Source organism: Dipteris shenzhenensis, chromosome 28 (genome assembly GCF_047967505.1).
Source record: "Dipteris shenzhenensis isolate YYH24624 ecotype China chromosome 28, Dip_SZ_1.0, whole genome shotgun sequence".
NCBI classification, from domain to species: Eukaryota; Viridiplantae; Streptophyta; class Polypodiopsida; order Gleicheniales; family Dipteridaceae; genus Dipteris; species Dipteris shenzhenensis.
Window position 1 is genome coordinate 1,472,418 of NC_141623.1, and position 27,583 is coordinate 1,500,000.

The window sequence follows — 27,583 nt, forward strand, 5'->3', positions numbered from 1 at the left end:
CTTACTCCTAGTGTCCACTTACGGAGACGGAGGGTGTTGGAGATAAGTGCACACTAAGTGTATTATTTCCTAGTCTACATTTGTCTAAGTCTAAGTCTAAGTCTAGTCTTTATGTCTTGAGTGTGTGCCATGTGGCACTTCTACAATTATCCCATAAGCACTCTTGCCTTATGTCTTGTACTTTCGCCCATATATTCAATGGGTCACATCATTGTAATCTATCAGTCTAGCTTGTGTCTTGTCTACACTCTTCTCAAGGTATTTCTAGTCTTTCAGTCTTGTTATTTCATTTCCAGTTTCTAGTTCTAGTTCTTGCTTCCATATTCCAACACCAGACAGTCCACATTGTTGACCTGGGGTCTTCGGGACAAGGCATCTGCCACTCTGTTCCAAACTCCTGGAGTATGGACAATCTGAAAATGATACATTGACAACGTATTTGCCCATTTCATATGCTTCTCGGAGAGTTTTGTCTGAGTTAGAAAATATCTCAGATGGTGATCTGTTTTAACAGTAAAATCTGCACCCAAAAGATAATGCTTCCATGAGTTCACAATGTTAGAATTATTGCTATAATTTAGCACTGACCAATGTAATGTAATAAGTAGGTTAGGGGCACTTTTCCCTCACTTAGAGGTTTTTCCCCCTAACCACAGTTAGTTCACTAACTACGGTTACTGAAGGATAAGGTTTTGTCACTTAGACAAAACCTATCATCCTATTCAGTTGTATCACACTCATCTAATTGCAACTATCGTTTTCAGCCCTCTCTCTCTCCTACTCCTGCTCTCACACTTTGCTCTCTCCCTATTCCCACATTTGGTATCAGAGCAAAGTTCCTTCCTGGACGTGCTCCCAGCTCCTTGCCCAAGCTCCTCCTGCATCGTCACCGTACAGCCCCAGCCTGTGCAACTTTCGCCCATTTCGCATCAGTCCGTACAGCCAGTCTAGGCTGTTCCGTACGTCCGTACCAGGCTGCCCGTACACAACGTCGTACAGCCGTACAACACGCCGTACAACTGTACAGCTCGTCGTCAGACTATACAGTTCGCCGTAGAGTTCCTATACATTCCGTACAGTTCGTCGTCGTCGTACCGTACAGCGTCCGTACCGTCAGCCGTACAACCCGTCGCCAGCTGTACAGCTCCCATACCTTCCGTACAAACTGCCGTACACTCATGTACCGTCCGTACAAACTGTCAATCAACTCGCCGTACAAATCCGTACATCCGTACAGGTGTACGGATTTTGACCGTACACTTGCCAGCTACGCAGCTCACGTCCTGTGTTCGTACACATCTCCCTGCAGCAGTCCATACAACTAATACGGGATTGCTTTGTTTGTAGGTGTTGTGCTGGAGAAGACTCTCTGTGCAGGTTACTTTCTTTGCAAGTACATTTTGCAGGGAGCCATTGTTTGGCAGAGCATATTTTTGGGCAGATTTGGGCATATTCTTTGAATTGGGCATTTTGCAAAATTTGGGGCTTTTCGTGGATTTGCCCCAATTTCAACTCAATTTTACCTCAACATTTGGGGCTTTTGCAATTACACTGCAATTTTGCAGTGAAATTTGGGGCTTTTGTAGGCAAAGAGCAAGTTGTGCAACATTTGGGGTTTTTAGACCATTTGCCCCTTTCTGGTTGCAATTTCAAGCCACAAATTAGGGCTTCTGTGTTGGGAGAGCAATTTTGCAGGTTTCAGTTCACACTGCCTTTCTGTGAGTGTTTTGAAGCACTTTTGGTAGGTTTTGGGAGAGATTGGATGCTCTGGGAGATTTCTGACAGAGACATTACAGAGATTTGAGTTGCATTTTTAGCCAGTGTTTGGCTGTGCTTTTTGGGATTTGTGCACTCCATTCCCAGCAAGGGAATTCAGATTTGCATTTGCTGTATTTTCTTTCTCAGACATGGCCCAGCAAAATCAGAATGATTTCGGTTTCAGTGGTCTCTCACAAGAGGATAAGCTGGATGGTACCAACTACTCCCTCTGGAGTTTTATGGTACACAATATTCTGATTTCTCGTAATTTGTGGGACTATGTAAATGGGGATGAGTTCCGGCCAGCAAATGTGGCACCTAATACCCCTCCCCAACAAGGAGGAGGCAGAGGTCGTGCACAGGGTGCAGCTGCAGCACAAGTTATTGGTGCAGTTATACCTACCACTCCAGAGCAGAAGAGATGGGATTCACGTGATGCTTTAGCTTTGTCGTGTATTTCTCTTTCAGTGAAAAGATTCATCATTCCACATATTCGATCGTGTAAGACCTCGAAGGCAGCATGGGATATTTTGAAGAGCATGTATGCAGCTCGGAATGATGCCAGGGTGTCTTTTTTGAAAAGAGAATTGTCTCATACACATATGGAAGAGGGTGACTCCATGTCAGTGCACCTCACAAAGCTACAGGATTTACGAGAACAGTTGCTGAATATTGATAAGATCATTCCTGATTCAGAGATGATTACCACTACTCTGAATTCTCTTCCTGAGTCTTATCTCAGCTTTCATACCTCGCTGAATTTGTCGTTGAGGGGGGGTGCAAATCCTCTCAATTTTCACGAGTTGATAGGACTTCTGCTGCAGGAAGAGCAGACTAGGAAAAACATGGCTCCACGAGCAGGTGAACATGCCATGCTTTCAAAATTCAAGCCTAAAGTAAAGGGACAGGCAAAGACTTCAGCAAATCAGCCTTCCAGTGGTTCAGGACAGCCTTCTCAAAAGGCTAAGGGTGATGCAAGTAAGCCCAAGAAGAAGGGAATATGTCATTACTGCAAAAAGCCAGGTCACTACATTGGAGAATGCAAGAAAAGGCTTGCAAAAGAAAAGAAAAACAGCTCCGGTATGGCTGTTTCAGATTCAGCTCCTCATGCATCTGACAATGAGCAACTTCGTGAGCACGACTATGCCTTCTTGTCTTGCATTTCAGACTCTCAGTTGGCTGCTCGGGATAGTACAGCCACTGGTAATGATGACTCTTATGCTTTTCTGACATGCAGTTATGATTCTTCCAAGGATGCATCAGCTTTCAGTGTCAATGAGACACAAAATACATGGCATTTTGACAGCGGTGCCTCAAAGCATATCACTTCCAGGAAGTGTCTCTTCACATCTCTGCATCCACCACCCGTTGGTAAAAAGGTCACATGTTCACATGTGCCAACAACTCCTATTCAGTTCATGGTACAGGAGAAGTTGAACTTACAGCCATTGATGGCTCAATATTCAAAATTTCTGATGTCTTGTATGTGCCTGGTATCACAAAAAATCTACTTTCAGTGTCCAATCTTAACAGAGCTGGATTTCAGGTCAGTTTTGAAGATGACAAGTGTGCAGTCCATGACAGAGAGCATGACTATGCCTTGAGATTGTCTGGCACTTTGTTACGTGGTCTTTTTCAGCTTGACATGTATGAGAAAAGACCAGCACATGCTCTTGCAGTGTCCACTCCTACTACTGCTATGCAGAATTCGGAGTTATGGCATGCCAGATATGGACACATGCATTATGGCACCTTGATGACGCTTCAAAAACATGCCATGGTTGATGCATTGCCTCCTCTTAAAACACCTCCTCCACATGCCTGTGAAGGGTGCATTCTTGGTAAAATGCACAGATCTCCTTTTAAGAAGGATGGATCAGTAAAAGCTGTTCGAAAATTACAGCTTATCGATAGTGATGTCTGTGGTCCCATGAGGACTCCATCATTGGGTGGTCATCTTTACTTTGTCACTTTTATAGATGACTACTCCAACTACACTTGGGTTTATGGGCTGAAACGCAAATCAGAAGTGTTTATGGTTTTCAAACACTTTGCAGCCATGGTTGAGAATGAATCCGGACTCAAGATACAGACATTACGCACAGATAGAGGAGGGGAGTATTTGTCTGCAGATTTTGATGCTTTTTTGAAAGACAAGGGCATTGTACATCAGCTTACAGTGAGGCTAACTCCTCAGCAAAATGGCAAAGCTGAGAGGAAAAATCGTACTCTTATGGAGATGGATAGATGTATGCTAAAAAGCAAAAAATTGCCTCACAAATTTTGGCTTGAAGGTCTCATGTGTGCCAATTATGTTTTGAATCGGGCACCCACAAAAGCTTTGAAGACCAAGACTCCCTATGAAGTTTGGCAAGGGAGAAAGCCTTATGTGGATCATTTCCGTGTCTTTGGATGTCTTGCATATGCTCATGTGCCCGTTGAGTTTCGGCATAAGTTGTCTGATAAGGCAATCAAATGCATTTTTGTTGGGTACAGTGCAGAGAGCAAGGGCTACCGTCTCTACAATCCTGTCACATGCAAGATTATTGTCAGTAGAGATGTTATATTTTCAGAAAATTCAGCTCACACTCAGCTGAATTTCATTTGCCTTCTTCTTCCGATGATGTCTTTGAGGGGTTACTACCCATTGCCTTGGGTTCCCCTACTGATATATCTGATGCAAATCAGAATTTTCAGATACCTCCACAAGCTCCGATTCAGCCACAGGATGTCTTACCACCTCCACAAGCCGTGGAAGAGGTTCTTCAGCAAGAAATTGCAGATATACATGCAGCAAAAACAGTCCCAAATTGGCTGTTACAAACTCTCAGGGAGAGTAAAATTGATGCTCCGTTACCTGGCAGAACTCGGAGTGCAGTAAGGCATGGGGGAGGTGCTCTTTCAGTTGAATCAGCTTATGCAGGTACTCTTCTTGATGAGGAGGAACCTAAGACATTTGAAGAGGCACAGGATAATGTGCATTGGATGAATGCCATGCACGATGAGTTGCAGTCCATTCAGAAAAATCAGACATGGAAAGTTGTCGATTTGCCACCAGGTAAACATGCCATAGGTACACGGTGGGTTTTCAAAGTTAAAAGAAAGCCAGATGGCTCCATTGACAGGTACAAGGCAAGGCTGGTCGCAAAAGGATATGCTCAGAAAAAGGGCATAGACTATGAGGAGACTTTTGCTCCTACATCCAGAATGACAACCATCCAGTCAGTTATCGCCATGGCTGCAAATTTTGAATGGAATGTTCATCAGTTGGACATAAAAACAGCCTTCCTTAATGGAGACTTGTTGGAAGAGGTTTATGTCAAACAACCTCCAGGCTTTGAAATTTTAGGAAATGCACTTCAGGTATGCAAGCTGAATAAAGCTTTATATGGGCTGAAACAGGCCCCACGTGCATGGTATGCAAAAATTCATGCCTTTCTAACCAGCAAGGGGCTGCACAATAGTCCAACTGAGAGCACCCTCTTCATCAAGAAGGATGGGGGGGATATTTTAGTCATCTTTTGCTCCTACATCCAAAATGACAACCATCCAGTCAGTTATCGCCATGGCTGCAAATTTTCAATGGAATGTTCATCAGTTGGACATAAAAACAGCCTTCCTTAATGGAGACTTGTTGGAAGAGGTTTATGTCAAACAACCTCCAGGCTTTGAAATTTTAGGAAATGCACTTCAGGTATGCAAGCTGAATAAAGCTTTATATGGGCTGAAACAGGCCCCACGTGCATGGTATGCAAAAATTCATGCCTTTCTAACCAGCAAGGGGCTGCACAATAGTCCAACTGAGAGCACCCTCTTCATCAAGAAGGATGGGGGGGATATTTTAGTCATCATTCTTTATGTAGATGACTTAATGCTCACAGGGTCAAATGAAGATAATATTGCAGATTTTAAAGCTGAATTGCAGACCACTTTTGACATGTCAGATTTGGGACTGCTACAATTTTATTTGGGGATCCAGTTCACTCAAGAGAAAAGTGGCATCGGTATGTCTCAATCCAAGTATGTGCAGAAACTCTTGGATAGATTCAACATGCAGGATTGTAAGCCAATAGCTACTCCCATGGAGTCGGCTGAAGCTTACAATGCATGATGCAGGTGAATCAATTGATGTCACACTCTATTGTCAGGCTATTGGATGCCTCATTTATCTCTGCAACACATGACCTGATATTCAGTTTGCAGTTTCTCACGTGAGCAGATATATGCACAGCCCAAAGACTATGCATTGGCAGGCTGTAAAACGCATCTTCCGTTATTTGCAAGGTACCAAGTCTTTTGGCTTGATGTTTCCCAGGGGGGGTGACTTGCAGATGCATGCCTACAGTGACTCAGCTTGGGCTGGAGACTATGACACTAGGCAGTCCACAAGTGGCAATTGTTTCTTTTTGGGCAAAGCTTGTATTTCTTGGTTGAGCAAGAAACAATCTACAGTGGCTACCTCTTCATGTGAAGCTGAGTACAGGGCAGCTTTCACAGCGACAGTTGAATGTGTTTGGCTGCGTCGTTTATTTGCTGATCTTCATCTTTCATTGGAGGGTCCTTCTCCAATTCTCACTGATAGTCACAGTGCTATTGCAATGGCAAAGAATCCTGTGTTTCATGCTCGCACGAAGCACATTGAGGTTCACTATCACTACGTCAGAGAGAAGTTGCATGCAGGAGAGATCAGTATGATCTATGTGTCAACACATGACAATGTTGCAGACATTTTCACCAAAGCACTTCCACGTGAAAAGTTTGAGGCATTTCGCAGTGCCCTGAACTTATCTCCTTTTGGTGATTGATCATTTCCTTGTACATGACATTGGCACTGCAGGGGGGTGTTAGAATTATTGCTATAATTTAGCAATGACCAATGTAATGTAATAAGTAGGTGGGGGCACTTTTCCCTCACTTAGAGGTTTTTCCCCCTGACCACACTTAGTTCACGAACTACGGTTAGTGAAGGATAAGGTTTTGTCACTTAGACAAAACCTATCATCCTATTCAATTGTATCACACTCATCTATTTGCAACTACCTCTCTCCTGCTCCTGCTCTCACACTTTGCTCTCTCCCTATTCCCACACACAGCATGAACTACAACCAACAATTCTTTTTCATAGATTTCCAGATCTCTCTCAGCATCACGCAATCTTCGGCTTTCATATGCTACTACATGTCCATTCTGATGTAATGCAGCCCCAACACACTCTCCACCGGCATCGCAATCAACATCAAAAGGTTGATAAAGATCTAGGACTACAAGAATAGGCTCTGTAGTCAACTTCTCCTTGAGTATATTGAATGCTTTCTTCTGTGACATTCCTCATGTGTTCAGGCTGCATTTTTCTTGGTAAGGTCATGTAGTGGAGCTGCAATATCAGCAAAATGTCTAATGAATCTCCTGTAATAGGAGCAGAGTCCCAAAAAACTACGGACTTCATGCACAGTTTTCAGCTCAAGCCATTCTTGAATGGCTCGGCTCTTTTTGCATTCTTGGATATTATGTGCCCCAAATAATGGACCTCTTCCAAAAAAAATTCACTTTTCTTGCTATTGGCAAAAAGCTGATGATTTCGAAGTTCTTAAAACACCAAAGCAAGATGTTCCCTGTGCTCTTCTTCTGTCTTTGAAAAGACTAAGATATCATCAAAGAAAGTACCCGTGAAGTGCCTGTACTTTCGGAAGATGCGATCCATCATTCTATTGAATGTGGCTGGAGCATTTGTCAACCCAAAGGGCATCATTAAGTATTCATACAACCCAAATGTAGTGCGAAAAGCTGTCTTATGCACATCTTGTGATTGTATTCTGACTTGATGATAACCACTCTTCAAGTCTATCCTACTGAAAATTGTTGCCCCTCTGAGCTGGTTAAGCACATCATCTATGCATGGTATCGGAAATCTATTTTTGATGGTCATCTTATTTAATGCACAGTAATCAATGCACATTCGAAAAGAACCATCTTTCTTTTGTACTAAGTATTGGTGAGCAAAAAGGAGACGAACTGGGCTGAATCAACCCTTTGGACAGCAAGTCCTGCACATGAGCCATAATCTCCTCTCTCTGAATCGCACTGACTCTATAAGGTGGCCTATTTGGTGGCTCACTACCAGGCATTAACTCTATCTGATGATCCTCTGGTCTCTCTGGGGGTAACTCCCCTAGCAAAGCATCTGAAAAATTATCTTTAAAGTTCACAAAAAACTGAAATTTATCTTTGTCTGCATCATTCATTTCAGCACGCATATCATTTTCTTTTTCTTTTACAAAAACCATGTACGCAAAAATTGCAGACTTTATTGCTTTACCACATGTAACATCAGATACAATGGAGATAGTTTCCCCTTTATTCCTGGCAACTAAACGCTAGTTTTTCCCCCTATGGATAAAACTCAGCACCCTCTCAGGGTATTCTATCTTTACTCCATTTCGATGGAACCACGGTGTACCAAGTACAACATCACGCTGCTTGAGAGGAGAAATTAAGAAGTCCTCCTAATCTACATAACTCTGCACATGGACACGAAGCTTTCCAATCAAAGGAGTAACTTGCACTGGATTTCCCTGGAACATTTGATCAGCATCAAGAGCTCTGCCTAGCTCTTTAGTTTTAATCCCTAATCTCAGGGCTAAATCTTCAGATATGAAATTGTCTTTAGACCTTGGATCAATCGGATTAATGCTTGCTGATCTCGTACCTTTCTCCATGATAGCAAAAACTCTTTTTCCTTTGGGTCTGAGGTACTACCCAAAACATATGGGACTGCTCCCACCATTGGTCTCAGTGGTACTTGTGCCTTTTTCTGCTCCTTAGAACCCGAAGGCTTCTCAGGGCACTGGACAGCCATATGCCCCTCTTTCCCACATCTAAAGCATTTCCCATCTCTGCAGAAATCAGCTATCTGTTCAGTAGTGAATGGGGATTTGCCTTTATATGACTTTGAAGCTGAGTACCCCTCGGCTTCTGAGGCTGAAACCCTTTCTTTTAAACCTTGGGATACTCTTTCTTTTCTGACTTTGAAAAATCAAGTTTCTTCCTTTCAGTACCTCTTGCATGCAAGGATAGCATTGTGGCTGGATCTTATATCTGCACAAGACTAGCTACTGAAGCTGAATGCATAATGTCTTGAATGTTCTTTGCCCTCAAAGCATTCACCACTGCCTGAATTTTTGGACTGAGACCTGCTCTGTACTTTCTCATTTGGGTCTTCTGGAGATCTTTTTGAAAGGTGCAAATTGCAAATAAGCATCCCAAAACTTTTAATTGTACACATCCACTGTATCGCATGCATCCATATGTAAACTATCCCAATCTTGAAGAACATGATCTCTAAACTGTTTAGGGATGAACTGCTGATAGAAGGCTTTCTTGAAGCCCTTTCACCTCTTTGGGGCTGACCCATCTATGGTCTGTGCAGCTGTCACTGTCAAGTGCAAGCTGACCATTCTTAACTTGGAGGATTCTAAAAAATTTCATGTACCGAATGCAACATCAAACTGCCTAATGAACTGCAGTGCTTTGTCTGTATGACCATATTGTTCATTATAGGTCATAAACTTGACAGATTTACCTCCATCTTTGAATTCCTTGGTCTTGGAAGACTTGCCCTTCCTAGACTTCTTGTGTTTCCTTCTTTTCCTGGATGGTTTATCTGATGAAGAAGAAGATACAGAAGTTGATCTTGAGGTAGACGGTGAAGGGCTTGGAGATCGGTGATGATGCCTCGATCTCTTCCTGCTATGAGACCATCCCCTATGAGATCCCTCTCTCTCGGGCTGTACACGAGAGTGTGCCTCTGGCATTGGCACATCAGAAGTTTCTGCTTGAAACAGATGCTGAGCTCTTGGATCCCTTATGAGTTTTTCCATCTCCAGCATACGAATGTGTACCATCTGCTCAAATTCTTGCTGAGTTTGCTGCATACTTCTTTGTCTTGGATGTGCATCCCTATCTTGTGAATCCCACTGGATAGGTGATTGAGCCATCTTATTATAATTTGTCTGAAATTTGCAAGCTCTCACACACACTGTGTATGCAACTGGTGCACGCAGCCTTTGCTTTTCAAAGAGAAAAAAATTACCTCAACAAGAGGTGTCTTGCATTCACAACTTATGCCAATGCTGGGCTGTCTGTCAACTCAAGGAATAAACTCAAAGCTGTGTGCCCCTTTTCTGGCTACTGCAAATGACTTCAAAATGCATCTGTTTTTCCCTCTTTTCTCTGCTCAAAGGCATGCATATTCTTTTTCTGCAAATCTCTGATTTTACTGTGTTTCTGCTGCTTTTCTGACAGTAAAAGTCTGACAGGTCGGTGAAAACTGCTGGCAGAAACTCTGCAACTGTCTATTTTTCTTTTTTCTTTTTTTTTTGATAGTAACTAGATGGGTAACCGGCTGGTTACACTAACCAAACTGATCATAATTAAGGGGCTTTGACCAAGGGTCGAGGCGCCTTAATTATAGTCAAGTCTCTCCAACCGAAGTTGGCACAACTCTCCAACCGAATGTTGGAAAGGTCACCTCCCCATCTGTAAGCCCCCATATGAGGAGAGCGTGGGGGAGGGAGACCTAGGGCAGAAGATGCCAAAAGAAGGAAGAGAGGGGGCTGCCACATGGGCAGCACCTCACAGGATTGCGACCTGCAGATGGCATCAGCATGGCGAGCCATATGGCGAGGGTAGTGGGCAGGCGACGGGCCTGCAACAGACCCTGATAATGGCGCATAGGTTGGCGCAGCAGAAGCAGAGTGAACAGCAGACATGGCGCGGGACTGCACAGACAAAGGTGCCTATGTGGAAGGCATCTGTGTGCAGATGGACAGCCTGCAACAGAGCCTACAGGTGGCCAGATGGAGCAGCAAATGGGGCTGCCAGTGGGCAGTGGCATGACTTATATAGGCTGGGCCCTTGCCTAGAGTGGAGGGCCAAAGGCCCTAGAAGTTTGGGCCAAAGGGCCCCAGTTTTAGAGCCCTTAAAGGGCTGGACCAGCAGCAGACTGGTCGGCCAGTATGAAGCTGGCTGGTCGGTTTTTTGACAGGCCCCTGGGGCCCTATAAAAGGAGAGGCTTGTTGCCTCATTTGATTATCACTTGCAGCAGCAGGAACCAGCAGATCGGAGCAGCCAAGGAACCCTCTCTTGGGCCTATATATCAGGAGGTGAAGAAGGTGACAAGGAGCTGCAGACTGAGAGCTGGGAGAGCTGCCCACCTAGGCTGGTGCAAAGACAGCAAGGTGGAAGGGATCTGGACAGAAAGTCTACAGAAGCTCTAGGTGGAGCACGCGGGCTCGAGTCTAGAGATAACTAGCAGATAGGAGAAGGACCTTGTGGTAAGATCAGAGGACCACACCATTGGTGGGACTCTGGATCTATATCTTTTGTATTGTGTCCATAGTTTTGGACGGAAATATATATTTTGGTGGTTTCTCTATCTGGCTGGTTCATTGTCTATTGATGAGTCTGCACATCTATTGTATGCACATTAAGTAAAGAAGTTTGTGATTCCACACCCACACTACACTGTGTGAGCTCCTGGGCATTACTATAAGTCTTCCGCTGTGTGTACCCTCTATTGGGTCTTTTCTAACACCGAAGCTGGCACATCTTGGTTAACCGCAGTTAACCTTCTTGGTATAAACCAAGCCTTCCTGACCGAAAATTAGGCTTACTTGACCGAAGTCAAGTATCTTTGATTGTTGTCAATTCTTTGTCCAATAGAAGAACTCTTTTGACCATAATTAACCTAGATGAAAATTTCTTTAATTATGATCAAATAAATGGTCAACTGTACTTTGACTTAGGATATTTACATTGTGGTGACACGTGCCTACAGAGGGAGGATGCTTGTGATGATCGTACAAACTGTATGGAAGGGCATTAACTACTGTGTACGGCTGTACGGATCTCTACATCGCTGTTAGTACGGAAAGGTACAACTGTTGGTATGGACAATAATACGGCACATTAATTGCTGTTGAAGGTGTACGGGTAGCTGCACAGGTTGCTATATGGACTCCCAGTTATAACACGGAACCCTTGGCTGCAGCCAGAGACTCTTCCGTGGCTGTACATCTATGTAAGGAACAGTCGTACAATCTGTACGGACATTTAAATAGGTTGGTGTTAATCAATCGTATGGCTCATGCGGGCTATTTGCAGTTGCGTTGGGCTGCGTGCACGGGCAATTGAGCCAGAGATGCATGGGCAGCTAGCTGTGTGACAGTGTGAATAGAAAAATCTCAGGGTGATGTGCATTGGCTAGTGAATGAGCTTGGTTTGAAGAACCCGGATGGTTAAAAGTTCACCCATGCTTTTAGCGATTGCCACTGAGCCGTGGGTTGTGTTTTTGGAGAGGCTTGCTTGGTTGGATGGTTCACAATGAACGCTTGCAGAGTAAGTCCGTGCTTCTAAGCATTGTGGGCAGATCAGTTATGCTTTCACCCATTGATTAGGTATCCCAGTGAGTAAGTGGACACTTGTGGTTGTCTGGGGAGCGTTTCCTTGTTTGGACTGCAGGTGTTTGCACTGAAGATGGATGCCCAAGGTCACATCGGTGTGAGAGCACAGCCCTGCAAGGCTAATGTTTGTGATACTAATGCCTACTGAGAGTGGGAAGAGCACTGAATGTGAGTGAGATAGCACTCATTGTGTAACTTATTTGCTGGTTTCTCCAATCAATAAAGAAATACCGAAAAGGGGCACCAAGGCTTTGGGCCAGTCTGTCTTGTACTTGAGCAGGAGCACTCTAGCTCCCCCAATCTGTGTTTAAAGTGTTTGCTGAATATTTTAATGTGAAGGCCTATGGCTGGTTAGTTGTTTTACCACCCTCTTGTTGGCCCTTGAGGCTGGTTTCACACAGCACCATTAAATTGGCGCCTAACACGATAATGTTCTAATGATTATTAATTAACTAAATAATCATTTCTCTTGTCATGACAATGTGAACGGAGCGAGTTGATCTTAGCCAATGTTGTCTCTGTGACACATCTAACAAGCATGAGCGGACTTCAAGGACTATAGGTCCATTTTCGATGACAACAGTGGAGGACAATAACATAACATTGATTACAAATCTAGATGTAGATGAGAAAAGTAGATCACTCGAGATTGCGGCATGATTGTCTTGGAGACATCAACCACGAAACACTTCAAAATTACAGGAGTGTGATGAGATGAATGGACTTCCACTAGTGGTGGGCGATTGGGATGAATGCTTGTATATATATATATACCTAGACGAATCCAAGAACATTCCCAAACTCATCCTCTAAAAACACAACATAGTGCAGTTTCAATTTCATGATAGTTACTCATAAGGTTGAAAACCATAAACTCCATCACGCATAGCAAGGACTAGCTACTATGACATCCCCACTTCTGCCCTGGCACAGCCCCAAGAGCAGCTTAGAAGCAAACACCCACACCTGGAAAGTTACCAAAACCGACCACAACACCCAGAAAGCTCCAGAAATCAGGTCGAAATCTCCTGCAGAGCCTGAAAGCCTAAAAAAGCAAGTCACAGTTCACCCGGAGCAACCTGGTCAAGTCCAAAACTCCTGGAACAACCCTAGAACCAATCGCAGGCACCTGGAACAACGTGGAAGAGCCCAAAAGCAAATCGCAAATTGAAACAGATACCCTAGCAGAAATCGCCACCAACAACAGGCACCTGGATCAATTGTGATTTGCTCTGGCAAGCCCTAGATCACCTGGAATCGGCCCCTAGGTAAAACGAATTTCCCTAGCAGACCCTGGATCACCTGAAACTGGCCCCTAGGTAAAAACGAATTTCCCTGGCAAGCTCTGGATCACCTGAAACTGGCTCCTGGGTAAAAACGAATTTCCCTGGCAGGCTCTGGATCACCTGAAACTGGCCCCTGGGTAAAAACGAATTTCCTTGGCAAGCTCTAGATCACTTGAAACTGGCTCTTGGATAAAAACGAATTTCCCTGGTAGGCTCTAGCAGCTCCAAACTGATGATCTGGCTCCTCTGGAACTGATTTGGCCAACTGTATAAGAAATCCTAGATTTACTATATTTAGGAATATGCTAAGGAACAAAAAGGAGACTAAAATAGCAGAGAACAAGGAATTATTGTATTGCTTGAGTGTCTGTAGTATAGCTGTAGTGTCATCCATACAATTGGGCCTCTCTTATATAGAGAGTGAAGAGTCACACATGAAAAGGTGTGTACTCCAAAGTGTATGTGCATGAAGAGGTGTGTACCCCTTGTGAAGAGTGTGACCCTTGATGAGAGGGTACATTACAATAGGAGTGTCTCTTCCATAGAATGTCTCTTGTGAAGGGTTGTGCCTTATAAGCAGTGTCCCGTCGAAAGGGCGTACCCTTCCACAAGTGTCCATTCATCAAACCATCCATAAGTCTAGATATAGAGAAAGAAATACGTCACAGATCGTGACATCCCCTCCCACTCAAAATAAGACCCTGGTGGAGATAATGAACTGATGTAGAAAATATCACGGTAAATTCTGAAAATACTGCTGTAAAATGTCAGGGTACTGCTGTAAGTCTTCATCAGATTGCCAAGTAGCGTCGGAGTCGTTCAGATCTCGCCAAAGAACAAGGAATTGCGTGATAAGTCGATGTCGAGTCTCTCGCTGTCGATGGTCCAAAATACGCTCAGGAATAAGGAGAACATAATCGTGTTCGATTTCTGGAACATAATCACCTGCAGGAGGAACTGCTTCATCGCCTGGAATGTACGTCTTTAGCTAAGAAATATGAAATGTCAGATGGATTTTACCCCATGATGGTAGTAATTCCAATTTGTAACTTAAAGATGAATTTTTCTTGACGATCCGGAAAGGTCCATAGTATCTGAGGAAACACAGACTGAACCGTCTTATAGCGATGGGGGGCTACAAATAATAGCACCATGTCACCAGTATCAAATTCCAGGTGACGTCTATGTTTGTTGGCAGACCGTTGATACCACTCTTGCGCTTTTCGCATATGATCCCTGACTTGGAGTAGAATATCTTGCATTTCTTAAACCAGTTGATCAGCTAGGGCCACTCAATGTTGAAGTACAAAATTCGTTGGTACAATCGGAGTGTATCCATAAGCTGCTTGAAATGGAGTCATGCTGATGGCACTATGGAAAGAGTTATTATAAGCAAACTCAAGGAGTGGTAGATACTCTTCCCAAGCTGCTAGGCGTGACTGAATATAATGTCGAAGCATTTCTTCCAAAACTTGGTTGACTCTTTCAGTCTGGCCATCTGATTCTGGATGGTAGGCTGAACTGAACAGTAGAGTTGTACCCAAAGATTCGAACAGTGAAATCCAAAAGTGACTGGTAAACTTAGCATCTCTGTCGGATATGATATTCTTGGGCAATCCATGGTGTCAGAAGATGTGTTGTATGAAGACTTTGGCGATGTCCGAAGCCCGTGCACACTGCTTTTGCAAGCAACAAAGTGTGCCATTTTGGACAATCGATCAACAATTACCATAATCTAAGTGTTACCTCTGGAGGATCATGGTAGTGTTGTAATGAAATCCATAAAAATACTTTCCCACCTTTCAGTTGGAATTGGAAGAGGCTGAAGAAGTTCTGCTGGAAATCGTCAGCTTGCTTTCATTTGTTGACAAGATAAGCAAGATGTAACCATTTTGATGATGTCGCTTTTCATCTGAGGCCAGTAGTATGTTGCATTGAGTAACCTATAAGTCTTGTTGATGCCTGGATGGGCAGCATAAGGAACTACATGATGCTCTTTTAACAAAAGACATCGAACATCCTTGTCATGTGGTACACAGACGCGATCTTGATAATACAGAAGGTCGTCTGTATAAGAATGGGATGAGAAAATCTTCTATTCGGAAGTCGAAGGTTGACCTTTTGAAAGAACTTGTACTGCTGTGCTGAAGTCTTTATCATTGAAATACTTCCCTTTGAATGAATTCGGAACATCCACAGATAATGTAGAGATTACCATAGCTGATGCTAGAGTTAACCTGCTGAGAGCATCTGCAACTACATTGCGTAGTCCTGGAATGTACTCAATGGTCATGTGAAAGTTGGCCAGAAACTCAACCCAGCGTGCTTGTCGAGCGTTCATGACTGGCTGAGTAAAGATATACTTTAAAGAGTGATGGTCTGTCTTAACCACCGAGTCGGCTCCCATGAGATAATGTTTTCAAAAGCGATAAGCATGTACAACGGCAAGAAACTCCTTATCATAAACCGGGTATCAGGTTTGGATATCGGAATGTTTATGGCTGTCAAAAGCAATAACTCTGCCTTCTTGCATCAAGACTGCTCCTGTAGCGATGTCGGAAGCGTCGGTCATGACCTCAAATGGAAGGTTTGGGTCAGCAATAGCCATAACTGGTGTGGTAGTGAGTGCTTGCTTGAGTTGTTGGAAACTATACTCTCTTCGGGAAGCCATTGAAAAATTGTTGTGCTTTTCAATAATTCGGACATAGGAGCTGCGATTTCGAAAAACTGATAGACCTTTGTATGGTAGAAGTTTGCCAATCCAAGAAAAGAGCGACATCATGAACATTCTTAGGAGTAGCCAAGTTTCGGATTACCTCGACCTTCTTGGGATCCACAGAGATGCCTTGAGCTGAAATAACATGTCCCAAATATTCGAGTTGGGTCTTGAAGAACTCACTCTTCTCAATGTTGATGTAGAGAGAATTTGCGCGGAGAACTTCAAAAACTTGGTGAAGATGTTGTTTGTGCTCATGTAGGGATCTGCTGAAAACGAGGATGTCATCGAGGTAAACGATGACGAACTATCGAGGAAAGGCCTGAAGATGTCGTTCATTAGAGTCATGAATGTGGCCGGGGCATTGTTTAACCCAAAAGGCATGACCAAACATTCATAGTGTCCATACTTTGTTCAAAAAGCTGTCTTGTACTCATTGCCTTCTCGGATGCGAATTTGATGATAACTTGAACGAAGATCAATCTTTGAGAATTGGGTTGCGTGTAGAAGTTGATCGAAGAGGTCATCGATGCGAGGCAATGGATACTTGTTTTTTATAGTGAGCTTGTTGAGGGCTCGATAGTCGATGCAGAGGCGCATTGACTTATTCTTTTTTTCCACAAGTAGTACAGGAGATCCGAAAGGGCTGCGACTAGGCCGAATGTGACCTTTGTCGAGTAGTTCGGTCACCTGTCTTTGGATTTCTTCATTTTGAGTGTAAGAAACCCGATAAGGAGGTTTCGACGGTGGATTACTGTCAGGAATAAGTTCGATTGGGTGATCCACTGGTCGTCGAGGTGGTAACTGCTTTGGCAATTCCTGTAGAAAAATATCCAGGTAGGGTTGGAAAAAAGGTTGGTTGAGGTATTCAGGAGGATCCTTTGTTGGTGTCTCCTCTACTGCCGTAACCAACAGAAGTGAAGTCTTTACTTGACGTTTACGAACCCACTTCTTTACTTATAGGACAAAGGCAACTGGGGTTAAAGGAGAGTCCCTAGAACCAGTTAGCTCAATAAGTTTTCCCTGGTGGACAAACTGGATAGTATGGCTGCGAAAACTGATTGATGGATCATAGTCGTAGAGCCACTGTTGTCCAAGTATGAAATCGTACCGAGAAAGAGGCATGATGTCGAAGTTCAACTTGTCCGTATAATGTTGGATGCGAAAAGACAAGTTTTTGATCCAGGTGTTGCACAAGAAGGTAGTTCCATTTGCGAGTTCAATCTGATAGTCCATGAGACTAGGACTGGTGGTCAACCGAAGTTTGTCGACCATAGAACTAGCTAGGAAGTTATGAGAGCAGCCACTGTCGATGAGGATAGTGACCGTTGTTCCACGAATCGATCCTTGAACACAAAGTACTTGAGTGGCCAGGGAAGGTTCGGGGTTGCGGGCAAGGCTCAGGTGGATGGTATTCGCCATTCGAACAGCTTTGCCTTTCTTGTCTTGTGCTGGGGTAGCATCTTCTATTTGGGAAGTGCTAGGTTCCATATTGGAATTTTGCTTTGGTCACTTGGGACAATCGAACCATCTATGGTCGCCTGTACAGATGGTACAAAGTCCTTTTGTGCTGGAGTTGTTCTTGTCAGTGGCCGCACCTTTATGTTAGGGATGTTGGTAATGACTTTGTGAAGAAGAGGCGCGATCCTTGGAGGAGTGCTTATGTTGGAATCCAGCATACGATTTCTGAGACTTGTGGGGATCTTGAGACTGTCGCTGACCTTGATTACCCGAGTTTTTTCTAAACCTGGGGTTATCTTGAGGACGAGCACCTTTGGCCATAGTAGAGTTCTGTGTTCGATTAGCACTCTGCTTCCCTGTGTTTTGGAAATCTGTTATGCGCTCTGCGTAAGCAATAGCGCCAACTGTGGTGGTGATGTTTGCTTTAAGGACATCAATGCGTAACGAGGGATTTAGGCCTGAGATGAAAGCATGAAGGCGATCATCATCAGTTAACCCATCAATCTTCAGCACCAATGTGGTGAACTGAGAGATGTAGGAAGACACGGAGCCTATTTGCTCCAACTGTCGGAGTTTTGAACGTGCTTGGAAGTCCGCATTGGCAAGTATGAACTGCTTACGAAGCACGTGTTCAAAACGTTCCCAAGTTAACATACTTTTGCCATCCTTTAGGCGTCTTTGCTACCATAGGAAAGCTGTATCCTTGAGGAGGGAGGCTGCCAAGGCAATCTTTTTGCCTTCAGTGAGATCAACAATATCAAAGTACATGCGCAGTTTTGTGAGCCATTGGTCAACTGTTCGGCAATTGCGTTGACCACTGTAGGCTTCCGGAAGTTTGATGTCAAGTCTTTTAGTTTTGGAAGCTTGGAGTAAACGGTAGAGGGCACGGAGTTCAGTATTTTCTACCTCTGGTGGGAATGAATCCGCATAGTCGTCTGGTTGCATCACGTCATCCTCTGTATGTGTGGTACTGCGAGAATCTTCGAGTTGTTGGACTTTCTGGACCAAATCGGAGATGCTGTCTTGAAGCTGGGAAATTTGAAGTTGCAGTAGTGTTTCGCCTTGTACGTTGACTTCAGGGGTCCTTTTTGGACTTGAGTCGCCTATTTCTGGAGAGGTTGCACGCGAGCGTTGCAACATATCTGAGGTCCCCGTGAGAAAAGCACAAACCTGCGCTCTAGTTTGTACCATTCCTGGAAGAAGATTCGGGCTGCTCCCTCAGGTTGCTCATGTTGGAGGGGGCAGGCGAGGCAGGATGGAACCACCCGTGGAAATCTGGTAAAGGAGGTCCTGTCTGCGGTAACACTGGTGATGCCGAAAGGGGTGTTATTGCTCGTGAGAGTACAGGGGTAGGTTGCAGAGTCCACGGATCTGAGAAAGGATAAGGAGCTGCTGTTGGAAGTGGAGGATATCCAGGAGAAGGAGTGCCTTCAGAGTGTAAATACTGTCTTGGGGAAGGTACAACCTGTATAGAAGGATATCTGGGAGCTGAAGGAGGTGGAGAGTACCCTGGAGATGCTGAAGCTGAGGGGTAAAAATCTCTCCAAAGATGGACAGCAAACTTGTGAGGAATATCGGGTTCTAGGTATCTTCGTGTCTCGTGGAACACAACCTGGACTGTGCTCAGGAAGTAATGTAACTGAGGTGCCTCACGCAGAAGGTATAGGATGTGGTCCAAGTCACTGGAAGGGCATGTGACACAGAAGACCCACGATGCCAAAGCTCCGAAATGGGCTGGTTGTGCAACCTGAACACGATATTGTGTGGTAGATGATGCCCGAGGTGTCCTTGAAGGGACGGGTGAATTACCAGGGGTTTCCATGCTTTAAGGAAACGTCTTTCATTTGCTGTAATTTGATAATAAGCGTCAAATGACAATATGAAAGAGAATCCTTAGAAGTAGAATGGAAAGAATCCACCTGGCATTGATTTAATCTGCCAATTTGTTGCGTAGAAAAAGCCTGCAGATCTCTGTCCGGAGGTCCAATGTTGTTGTCTTTGCAAGTCCACGTGGCTGTGTGAACCAGAAATAGGTGCCTGGTAAGGATTTCAGAGAACAAGTGCCTGTGGGGTGCGAGTAGCAGAGCTCGGCCTGGCTGGACAGGATTGGAAGGCAGCAACTCAGTGCTTTGTACAGGCTGTCTGCATCGCGATAGAAGGGCTGAACCGCTGCTGAGCAAAGGCAGGTATGGTGGCGAAAAAGGGGGGCAGGCTGCGTATGGCGAAACAGGCTGCAGCTACCAATGCTGGATCGCGATAGAGGCTTCCAAGGCTGCAGGCTGGATCACGATAGAGGGCTGGCGAAACAGGCTGCAGGCTTCCAAGGGCTGATTCGCGGCAGCATGGGCATGGAAACTGGCGCTGATCTAGCACTGGCAGGCTGGCAGGGACTGGCAGGAACCCAGGGCAGCAAACCGGCAAGGGGGGGGCTGCATATGGCATGGAGACATGGCGGATCCTGCGTGACCAGAATCCGTACAGTCAAGCGAGGCGAGCCTACTGACAGAAATCCGTACGGGCGTCAAATGGATCGTCCTTTTTTTGTTTGTGGCTGCCTAGGTTGGGTGGTTGCCCAAAATTAATGTGTGGGTTTAATTAACCCTTAGGTAGTCTAGGGTTAGACCTAAGGTATGGGGCTGGGTTTTTCTTTTTTAGCCCCTCTAGGTACCCTTTTTTTTTATAACTGCTTGGTGCCAAAAGGTGTGCCTAATCGAAGGGGTGTGACCCTTGGAATAGGTGTACCTTTTCATGAAGGGGTGTGACCCTGTTTTTAAAAGGGGTGTCCCCACACGAAAAGGTGTCCTCTTTTTTTCCACGATGGGGTGTGTCCCTTGGGTGAGGAGTCAAAACTCTTCATCAAAAGGTGTGTCTGATGTTGGAAAAGGTGCGTCCCTTGGTTTTGGGACAGCCCAAGCACATGAAAAGACACGATTTTTGTCGTGTCCATTCACATCAACTCGTGATGTGTGGGAGATGGAGAGGCCATTGATGACTTTAGGCAGGGTTGGCGCTAAAAATTTTTACGCTCATTCTCTCCATCTCTTCCATGCACAATGTGCACGGGTATACTTCTAGCGGAAAGAGATGTATCAGATAGGTGCTAGAAGGTGGGGGGCATTTCCTACAAGCAGGAACGAAATTTGCTCTGATACCACTGTAAGAAATCCTAGATTTACTATATTTAGGAATGTGCTAAGGAACAGAAAGAAGATTGAAATAGCACAGAACAAGGAATTATTGTATTGCTTGAGTGTCTGTAGTGTAGCTGTAGTGTCATCCATACAATTGGGCCTCTCTTATATAGAGAGTGAAGAGTCACACATGAAAAGGGGTGTACTCCAAAGTGTATGTGCATGAAGAGGTGTGTACCCCTTGTGAAGGGTGTGACCCTTGATGAGAGGGTACATTACAATAGGAGTGTCTCTTCCATAGAATGTTTCTTGTGAAGGGTTGTGCCTTATAAGAAGTGTCCCGTCGAAAGGGCATACCCTTCCACAAGTGTCCATTCATCAAACCATCCATAAGTCTAGATATAGAGAAAGGAATACATCACACATCGTGACAAACTGCCTCTAAAAGAAGGGCTTCCCCCCCCTTTTAAAGCCCTAGGCTTCAAAAAGCAATGTTTTTTAATTGCACCACTCTTTTGGGCCCCCTGTTGTGCACTTTGGCCCTAGGAATTAATTGCCTAGTAACTGGGCGCACATTTACTATTTCCAAGGGCCCACTAGGAAATTTTAATTCCCCAAGTCCCGCCCCATGGCCGGACCCTCGCGCCCCAGAGACTCAAGGTAGTCACGCGCAAATTACCGGAGTCGCAAATCAAAAGTCCCATAATTTCACATCCTCGTGACAGCATGTGTAGCATCATACACTGCACACCTAACACCATCAAAAAGAACCTGAAAGCCACATGTAGCTATGGCTAAGATATAAATGAGGTTCTTGCGAATGCCTAGAACATAAAGCACATTCTCTGAAGTAACAATACCACCAGAATGTAGACTTGGCCTCAGAACCTAAAACAATATGCCGTAGATTCTTGGCAACCAAAACATGTCCCGTATGACCACATGGGATAATTGGTGCCATCAAGCTTGTCATCAGCCCCAAGCATCCCAAACAAATCATCCTTGCTACTAGTCATGGTGCCGAAATTCAAGACAAATGCACCAACTGGCAAAGCAAATGAGAGGAAAGCAACCTCTCAAAATCAAGTGACAAATTCTGCCCAAGCTTCAAAGCTTATTCCTACAAAAGACTATGTTGTCCCAAGGTGTACCTGTTACAAGAAAAATCCCCAAAAGGCAACACAAGGCCTTCCAAGGCAACACGGGGCCTTTCCAAAATGCAAATGAAGCAGATATTGGAAAGAATCAATGCAACAACGACTTACCCAATGATGTAGCCCGAAAGGACAGCAGTGAAAAAGCTTTGAATGCAAGCAAAGAGTTTCACCCTTGAAAGAGAGGTGAAAATGAGAGCAAATGGCAATGTGAAATGCCAATAGAGGGCTGGAAATGAGAATTACAGCAAGAGAAAGTGCTCCCATGAGGAAGAGAGCACTTACAAATGAGAGAGAGTGATCCAATGGAGAGGTACTCGCAGCCCGAGGCAAAGGGAGGCCAAAAGAGAAGGAATGGGCTCAAAGAGAGACCTCCGGATCGCTTCAACAGCCTTCAAACTCAAATACGCAGCACAAGAAAGCTCCAAAATACTTGCACACTTCACGAGGCAGCTCCAAAGTGCTGAAAAAACTTCAAATTGGCTGGCACAAACCCCCAGGTAGACCATACGGCATTAAATGCTGGAAGAACAAGTCTCGTACAGACAATAGATGCAGATGCCAAGTCCGTACAAAGGCTGTACTGTCACGAGGACTTGAAAAGTGATGTAAAGTATCTTCGTAACTCAACCTATGCTTAACCCAAGGTTAACCATGGTTAAGTGTTGTAATGGTTTGGCCGTGAGGGACTCGCTAGAGGAAGTGCACACTTCCTAGAAGTTCCTAAGGGCAAAGTCTAGGTGCACCACTAGGTCCTAGGGGCAAGGCAAAGGCTTTAAAAGAGGGGTCTAAAAGTTGGGCCCAAGGACAACCAACGTTGTCCTTGGTATGGGAGTTAGGACTTTAATGAAGGGGCAAATGGCAAGGAGGAGATGCCATTTGTCATGCATGTGTATGCATGCCCTTCCCCCACCTTCCATCTCTCTCCCCTCACTCTCCCAGAGGTGTTGGACGTTTTCAATTGTTCTTGTGCAGTTTTTGAGCTGTTTGAGCTGTTTCAAGCCTGTTTTCAACCGTTTTTAACTCTGTTTTGACTGTTCCAAGGCTAGTAGGCACTTCTAGGAAGTGCCAGAAGTCATTTCTGAACTTTCTGAAAATTTTCGTACGGCTGTACGGATGTGTTCAGCTGCCTCCAGCAGGTGCCCGGGGTTGTCTTTTGTTGTGCTGACCTTTGAGCACATGTTTTTGGCTGCGTGGTGGCTTCTGGAGCTGTTTTGGACCAGTGCAGGCTGTAGGAGGAACTTTCCATGCTGCTTTTGGCACCTTCTCTTAGGAGGACTCATGCACAGATCCCGAGGCAATCATTTCGGGGCAGATCTGTGAACCATCTTTCCTCTACGACTCTTTCTTGTTCACCCTCCGCTCTCTACCTTCATTTCTCTCTTCTCATGATTGCTGGAAGACACCTGCACCCTACGGGGAGCCTGGACAAAGCATAGGTGCAAGGAAGGAGCTCGCCCCTCTGCCACAGACAGCGGGAGTTGGTTCCAGGTTCGGTTTTTCCTTGTTCTTTCTTGCTTTGCAGCTTTTTGCAATGCATGCGTGTTGTGTGCAGTCCTTTCAGGACTCCAACAAGTTCTAGGAAGCACCCGTGGAAGGCCTAAGGACAGTGTGGATGCATGTGATAGCCTTGAGGCTGCCTTGAGCTCAGTTTGCCAGTGGTTTGGATGCCTGAATGCCTCTAAGTTGTGTCAGATCAGAAGTGAATGCCTGAGTATGCCTTGCCAGTGGGAATTCTAGTGGTGCACTGGGATTAGATGCCTTGAAGACAAGTAGAGGATTTGCAGAGAGGAACAGTGCACGGTTGAACCCTTGTTGTAAAGCATTTCCATTCAGAAGCATTAAATAAATACCATAAGGGGCGCCAAGGCATTTGGGGCCAGTGGGTGCACTGTGTACTATTTTCATTGAGCAGGGGCATTCTAGCCTCACCTTTGTTGTTGTTGAAGCTTGTTTCGAAGTTGTGCTAAGTGATTTAAGTGATTGAAGCTTGCATTGTGGCTATTTATGAAGTTTATGACTGAGTAGAAGATCACTGCCCTTTTGTTTATCGAAGGCCGGTTTCATGTACTGCTTTAAATGGATATTATGGTGACTCTCGATGACTCAAGACTCCACTATATTCCTCTAAGCAACTTTGAGAGGGCTTGGATACTGAGAGCACTAGACAAAGTCAAGGTTTCTCAATCGACACCTAGTAACGGATATCTATGTGGAGGCATGTGTCTATTCAAACTCAAAGGATGGGCGTGTGTGCTTTGTTACAACTAGATGGTCATTTCTCTCTCCGAGGATGGTCTAGTCATTAATGGAGACCATGCTTTGATGACTCACTAAATGGGACACGGTTGTTGGAAATATTGGAATAGTTAAGGCAGCGGCCAGCGTATTAAGTAGCTAGGAGGGTTTTCGAGTATAGGGTTGCGTGAGTTTTTAGTCATATACGGTTAACCTTGGCATGTTGACAACCCCTTGTACTTTCATGATTGTTTTTGGGTTGTTTTTGGAGCTGGTCGACTACTTTTTGGATGTCTTAAGAAGAATTTACTATGTCCTCTTTTGGGAAAAGGGGCTTTGTTGTCGTTTTTGAAGATAAGTGTATTGTTAGGGACAGAGGAAAGGACTACCAGATAGTCACTACACAGACTTTAAGTCAAGGTTTGTATCAACTGGACAAACATGACAGCAATGCATGTGCAACAATGACTGCAGAAATGAAAAATGCAGAATTGTGGGATGCAAGGTATGGCCACATGAACTATGGCAATGTTACAGTTGTTGCGGAGGCATGGGATGGTACATGAAATGCCTTCTTTGGAGACTCCAACACATGTTTGCGAAGGGTGCATATTGGAGAAAATGCACATAAGTCGCTTTCCTAGGAATGGATTTGTTAGACTGAGAGGGAATAAAAGCTTATACACAGTGATGTGTGTGGTGCTATGAGGAACCCATCTTTGGGATAACAGCTGTATTTTGTTACCTTCATAGATGATTTTTCCAGATTCTCAAGGGTATATCCCCTAAAACAAGAATCAGATGGCTATAAGCACTTTGTTGCTAGAGCTGAAAATGAGTCTAGGTGCAAACTGTAGACGTTGAGAACAGACAAAGGGTGGGAATATATGTTAGATGCCTTCAAAGCTCTTGAAGGACACATGGATTATGCATATCTGTAGCCCCATATGAACCTCAGCAAAATGGTGTTGCTGAGAGGAAGCATAGGTCTCTGTTGGAGATGGCCAGATGCAGAAAAAGATTCCCATATAGATTTTGGAAGGAGACAATAATGAGCGCAGCACACAATTTGAACAAACGCCCAACCAAGGCTTTGAAACCTGTGTGGCGAGGTATAACAGAAAGCCCAAGGTGGACGACTTCAGGGTGTTTGGCTGTGTAGCCTATTCACATGTGCGTAGTCAATTTGAGAAGCAAACTGAATGATAAGCCTATTAAATGAATTTGTGATGACTACACCATTGAGAGCAAGGCTTACCGCCTCTACACTTCCACTGGCAGTTGAAGGCATTCCAGAGCAGCCAGTCGAAAATCAGAATAGTCTGCCTATACATGTTGATTCACAGCAGCCTTTGGATGCTCCAAATCAGGTCAGGATCAGCCTATCACACATGACGATGTGCAGGAGTCAAAGAAGAGAAGGCTGCTTCACAGGAAGCTAGAACAGTCCCTAGATGACTGTTACAAACTCTGCAGGACTGCAGGATAGCAGACTTTCAGCCCCTCTCCTCAATAGGACAAGGGCTGGTTCAAGAGGGACAGGTGGAGCAAAATTTGCTGATTCAGCTTGGATGAGGTCACTGTATGATACAGATAAACCCAAGCAATTTTGAGGATGCTCAAGACAATGAGCATTGGATGAGGGCCATGCAGTGAGAATTGGATTCTATCATGAAGACCAATGAATTGGAACTGGTGGATCGGCCCATAGGGAAGAAAGCTATTGGGACAAAGTAGGTTTACAAAATCAAAAGAAAATCTGATGGTACAATTGACAGGGACAAAGCAAGGTCGGTTGCCAAGGGTTATTCCCGTAGCTTGGTGCAGATCAGTGAATCTGCATCAGAGGATTGGCAGCATAAGAGTTTGTGAGCCTAGATTTGAAATGCAGCTATAAGCAAAAAGTGTGTGCCAGATAAAGTGATTGCCAGATTTGGCCTCCATCCCTGGGAGCTGAGTGGTGACCCAAAAAGTCAACATGAGCAAGAATGCAATAAGCAGTAACAACAGCCAACCATGCAAGCATAACACATCCAAACGCAAAGTGTAGCCAGCTTGACGAGCAACACAACAGGGTATCATCATGGATAAGGCTGCTTGGTTCATCCCAGAATAGCAACCAGGATTCATCAATGATCAAACCCATGGAAAATAAGAACCCGCTGCCCACAAGGCTTTCCTCTTTATTTCATTAACTTTCAAAAAGACAGATTTTTCAGATAGCCACTTATGACCTTAATCAAACCAAATGACAATTTTGTGTCGCTTATATCAACTTTGGTTCGTTATGAGAAAACATGGCTTAAGAGTTAAGAGCTCCCACCTACACACTGCATGCGAATACCTCCCACCATGAAACAGATTTGCAATCCTAATAGTCCACTGTGTGACCCACAAAAACATAGTCTATCCTTCATGGTCCGTTGACAGGTAGGGATACTCATACGTCACCACTATTCTTGGCATGAATAGCTTACCTTGGATCCTTGCCTCGGTAATCCAAGCAGGAAGAGAGACGTTTGGGGAGATAGCTTTTCGGACATTGCGCACCTGAAGCCATTGCAATTATCAATCAGCATGATATTGCATCTAACCCAGTATGCGCTACAGTCTCCGAAAGCGAGCTATGGGCACGGACCAGTTTCTTAAGGACTTTTTCAATCTCAGCCCTTTTCCTTTCTAGCTGCTCTTGATAGGACAGTTTCCCGAGCGGCGTCACGACGTCACAAATATCCGTGGGTTTTCTAGCGGTTTCAATCCCGCGTTCCACATCCGTTGAAAGGCTTGCCTTATTTTTACCCTGTTTTTTCTCCCATGCTCGGGTTAGAACATCCGCAACCTTTAATTGTTTCGAATGAACTCGCAGCCCGTCCAACTTCTGTTTTGCAAAGACACTCTCCGTTGTAAAGATTGCAGTTTAGGGCTGAAAAAGGAATGTACAAACTTGCAGCTACAAGGAGAATCACCTCTTTCGCCAGCGCAATCTGCTCATCGGATTCGAACAGTACAAAACCTACGTGAAAGCGCTTCCTCTTCTTGGAAGTACGGAAAGCAACTCCCTGCAAAAAGGCGCATACAAGTCGCACGAGTCACCTCGAGTGTATCACTGTAGTACTAAAAGCGCAGTGAAATATTTAGACCCAACCTGCTCTACGAGCAACTTCTTTAAGTCGTCTGAGCTCCACCTCAGCGGGAGGCCACTAATGCATTTGCCTAGATTCCCTCGTTCCTCTTCGACATCTGAAAAAGCATAGTCATCATGTTCGTCGACATCCTGTTTCGCGTCTGAGGAGCATTTCCCTCGCTGAGAGGTTGGATCCCATGAGCCGTCCGGCCTAGGCCTAAGCTCATTCTCTCCGTGGGCGTACTTGCACTCGTC

General features: G+C 44.7%; 1 protein-coding gene across 3 annotated transcripts in view; it reads right to left on the bottom strand.

The window, feature by feature from the left end:
* Window positions 1–27,583, bottom strand: part of LOC147883023 (zinc finger (CCCH-type) family protein) — a 129,234-nt gene that overhangs the window by 101,491 nt on the left and 160 nt on the right. For all 3 annotated transcript variants that reach the window (XM_087399338.1, XM_087399339.1, XM_087399337.1), the window contains exons 1-4: window positions 27,350–27,583; window positions 27,171–27,263; window positions 26,843–27,082; window positions 26,682–26,754 (exon numbers count right to left, since the gene is read on the bottom strand). The exon at window positions 27,350–27,583 is cut by the window's right edge and continues 160 nt beyond it. In XM_087399338.1, the coding sequence (XP_087255464.1) occupies window positions 26,682–26,754; window positions 26,843–27,082; window positions 27,171–27,263; window positions 27,350–27,583 (640 nt within the window). The remainder of the gene's footprint in view (window positions 1–26,681; window positions 26,755–26,842; window positions 27,083–27,170; window positions 27,264–27,349) is intronic.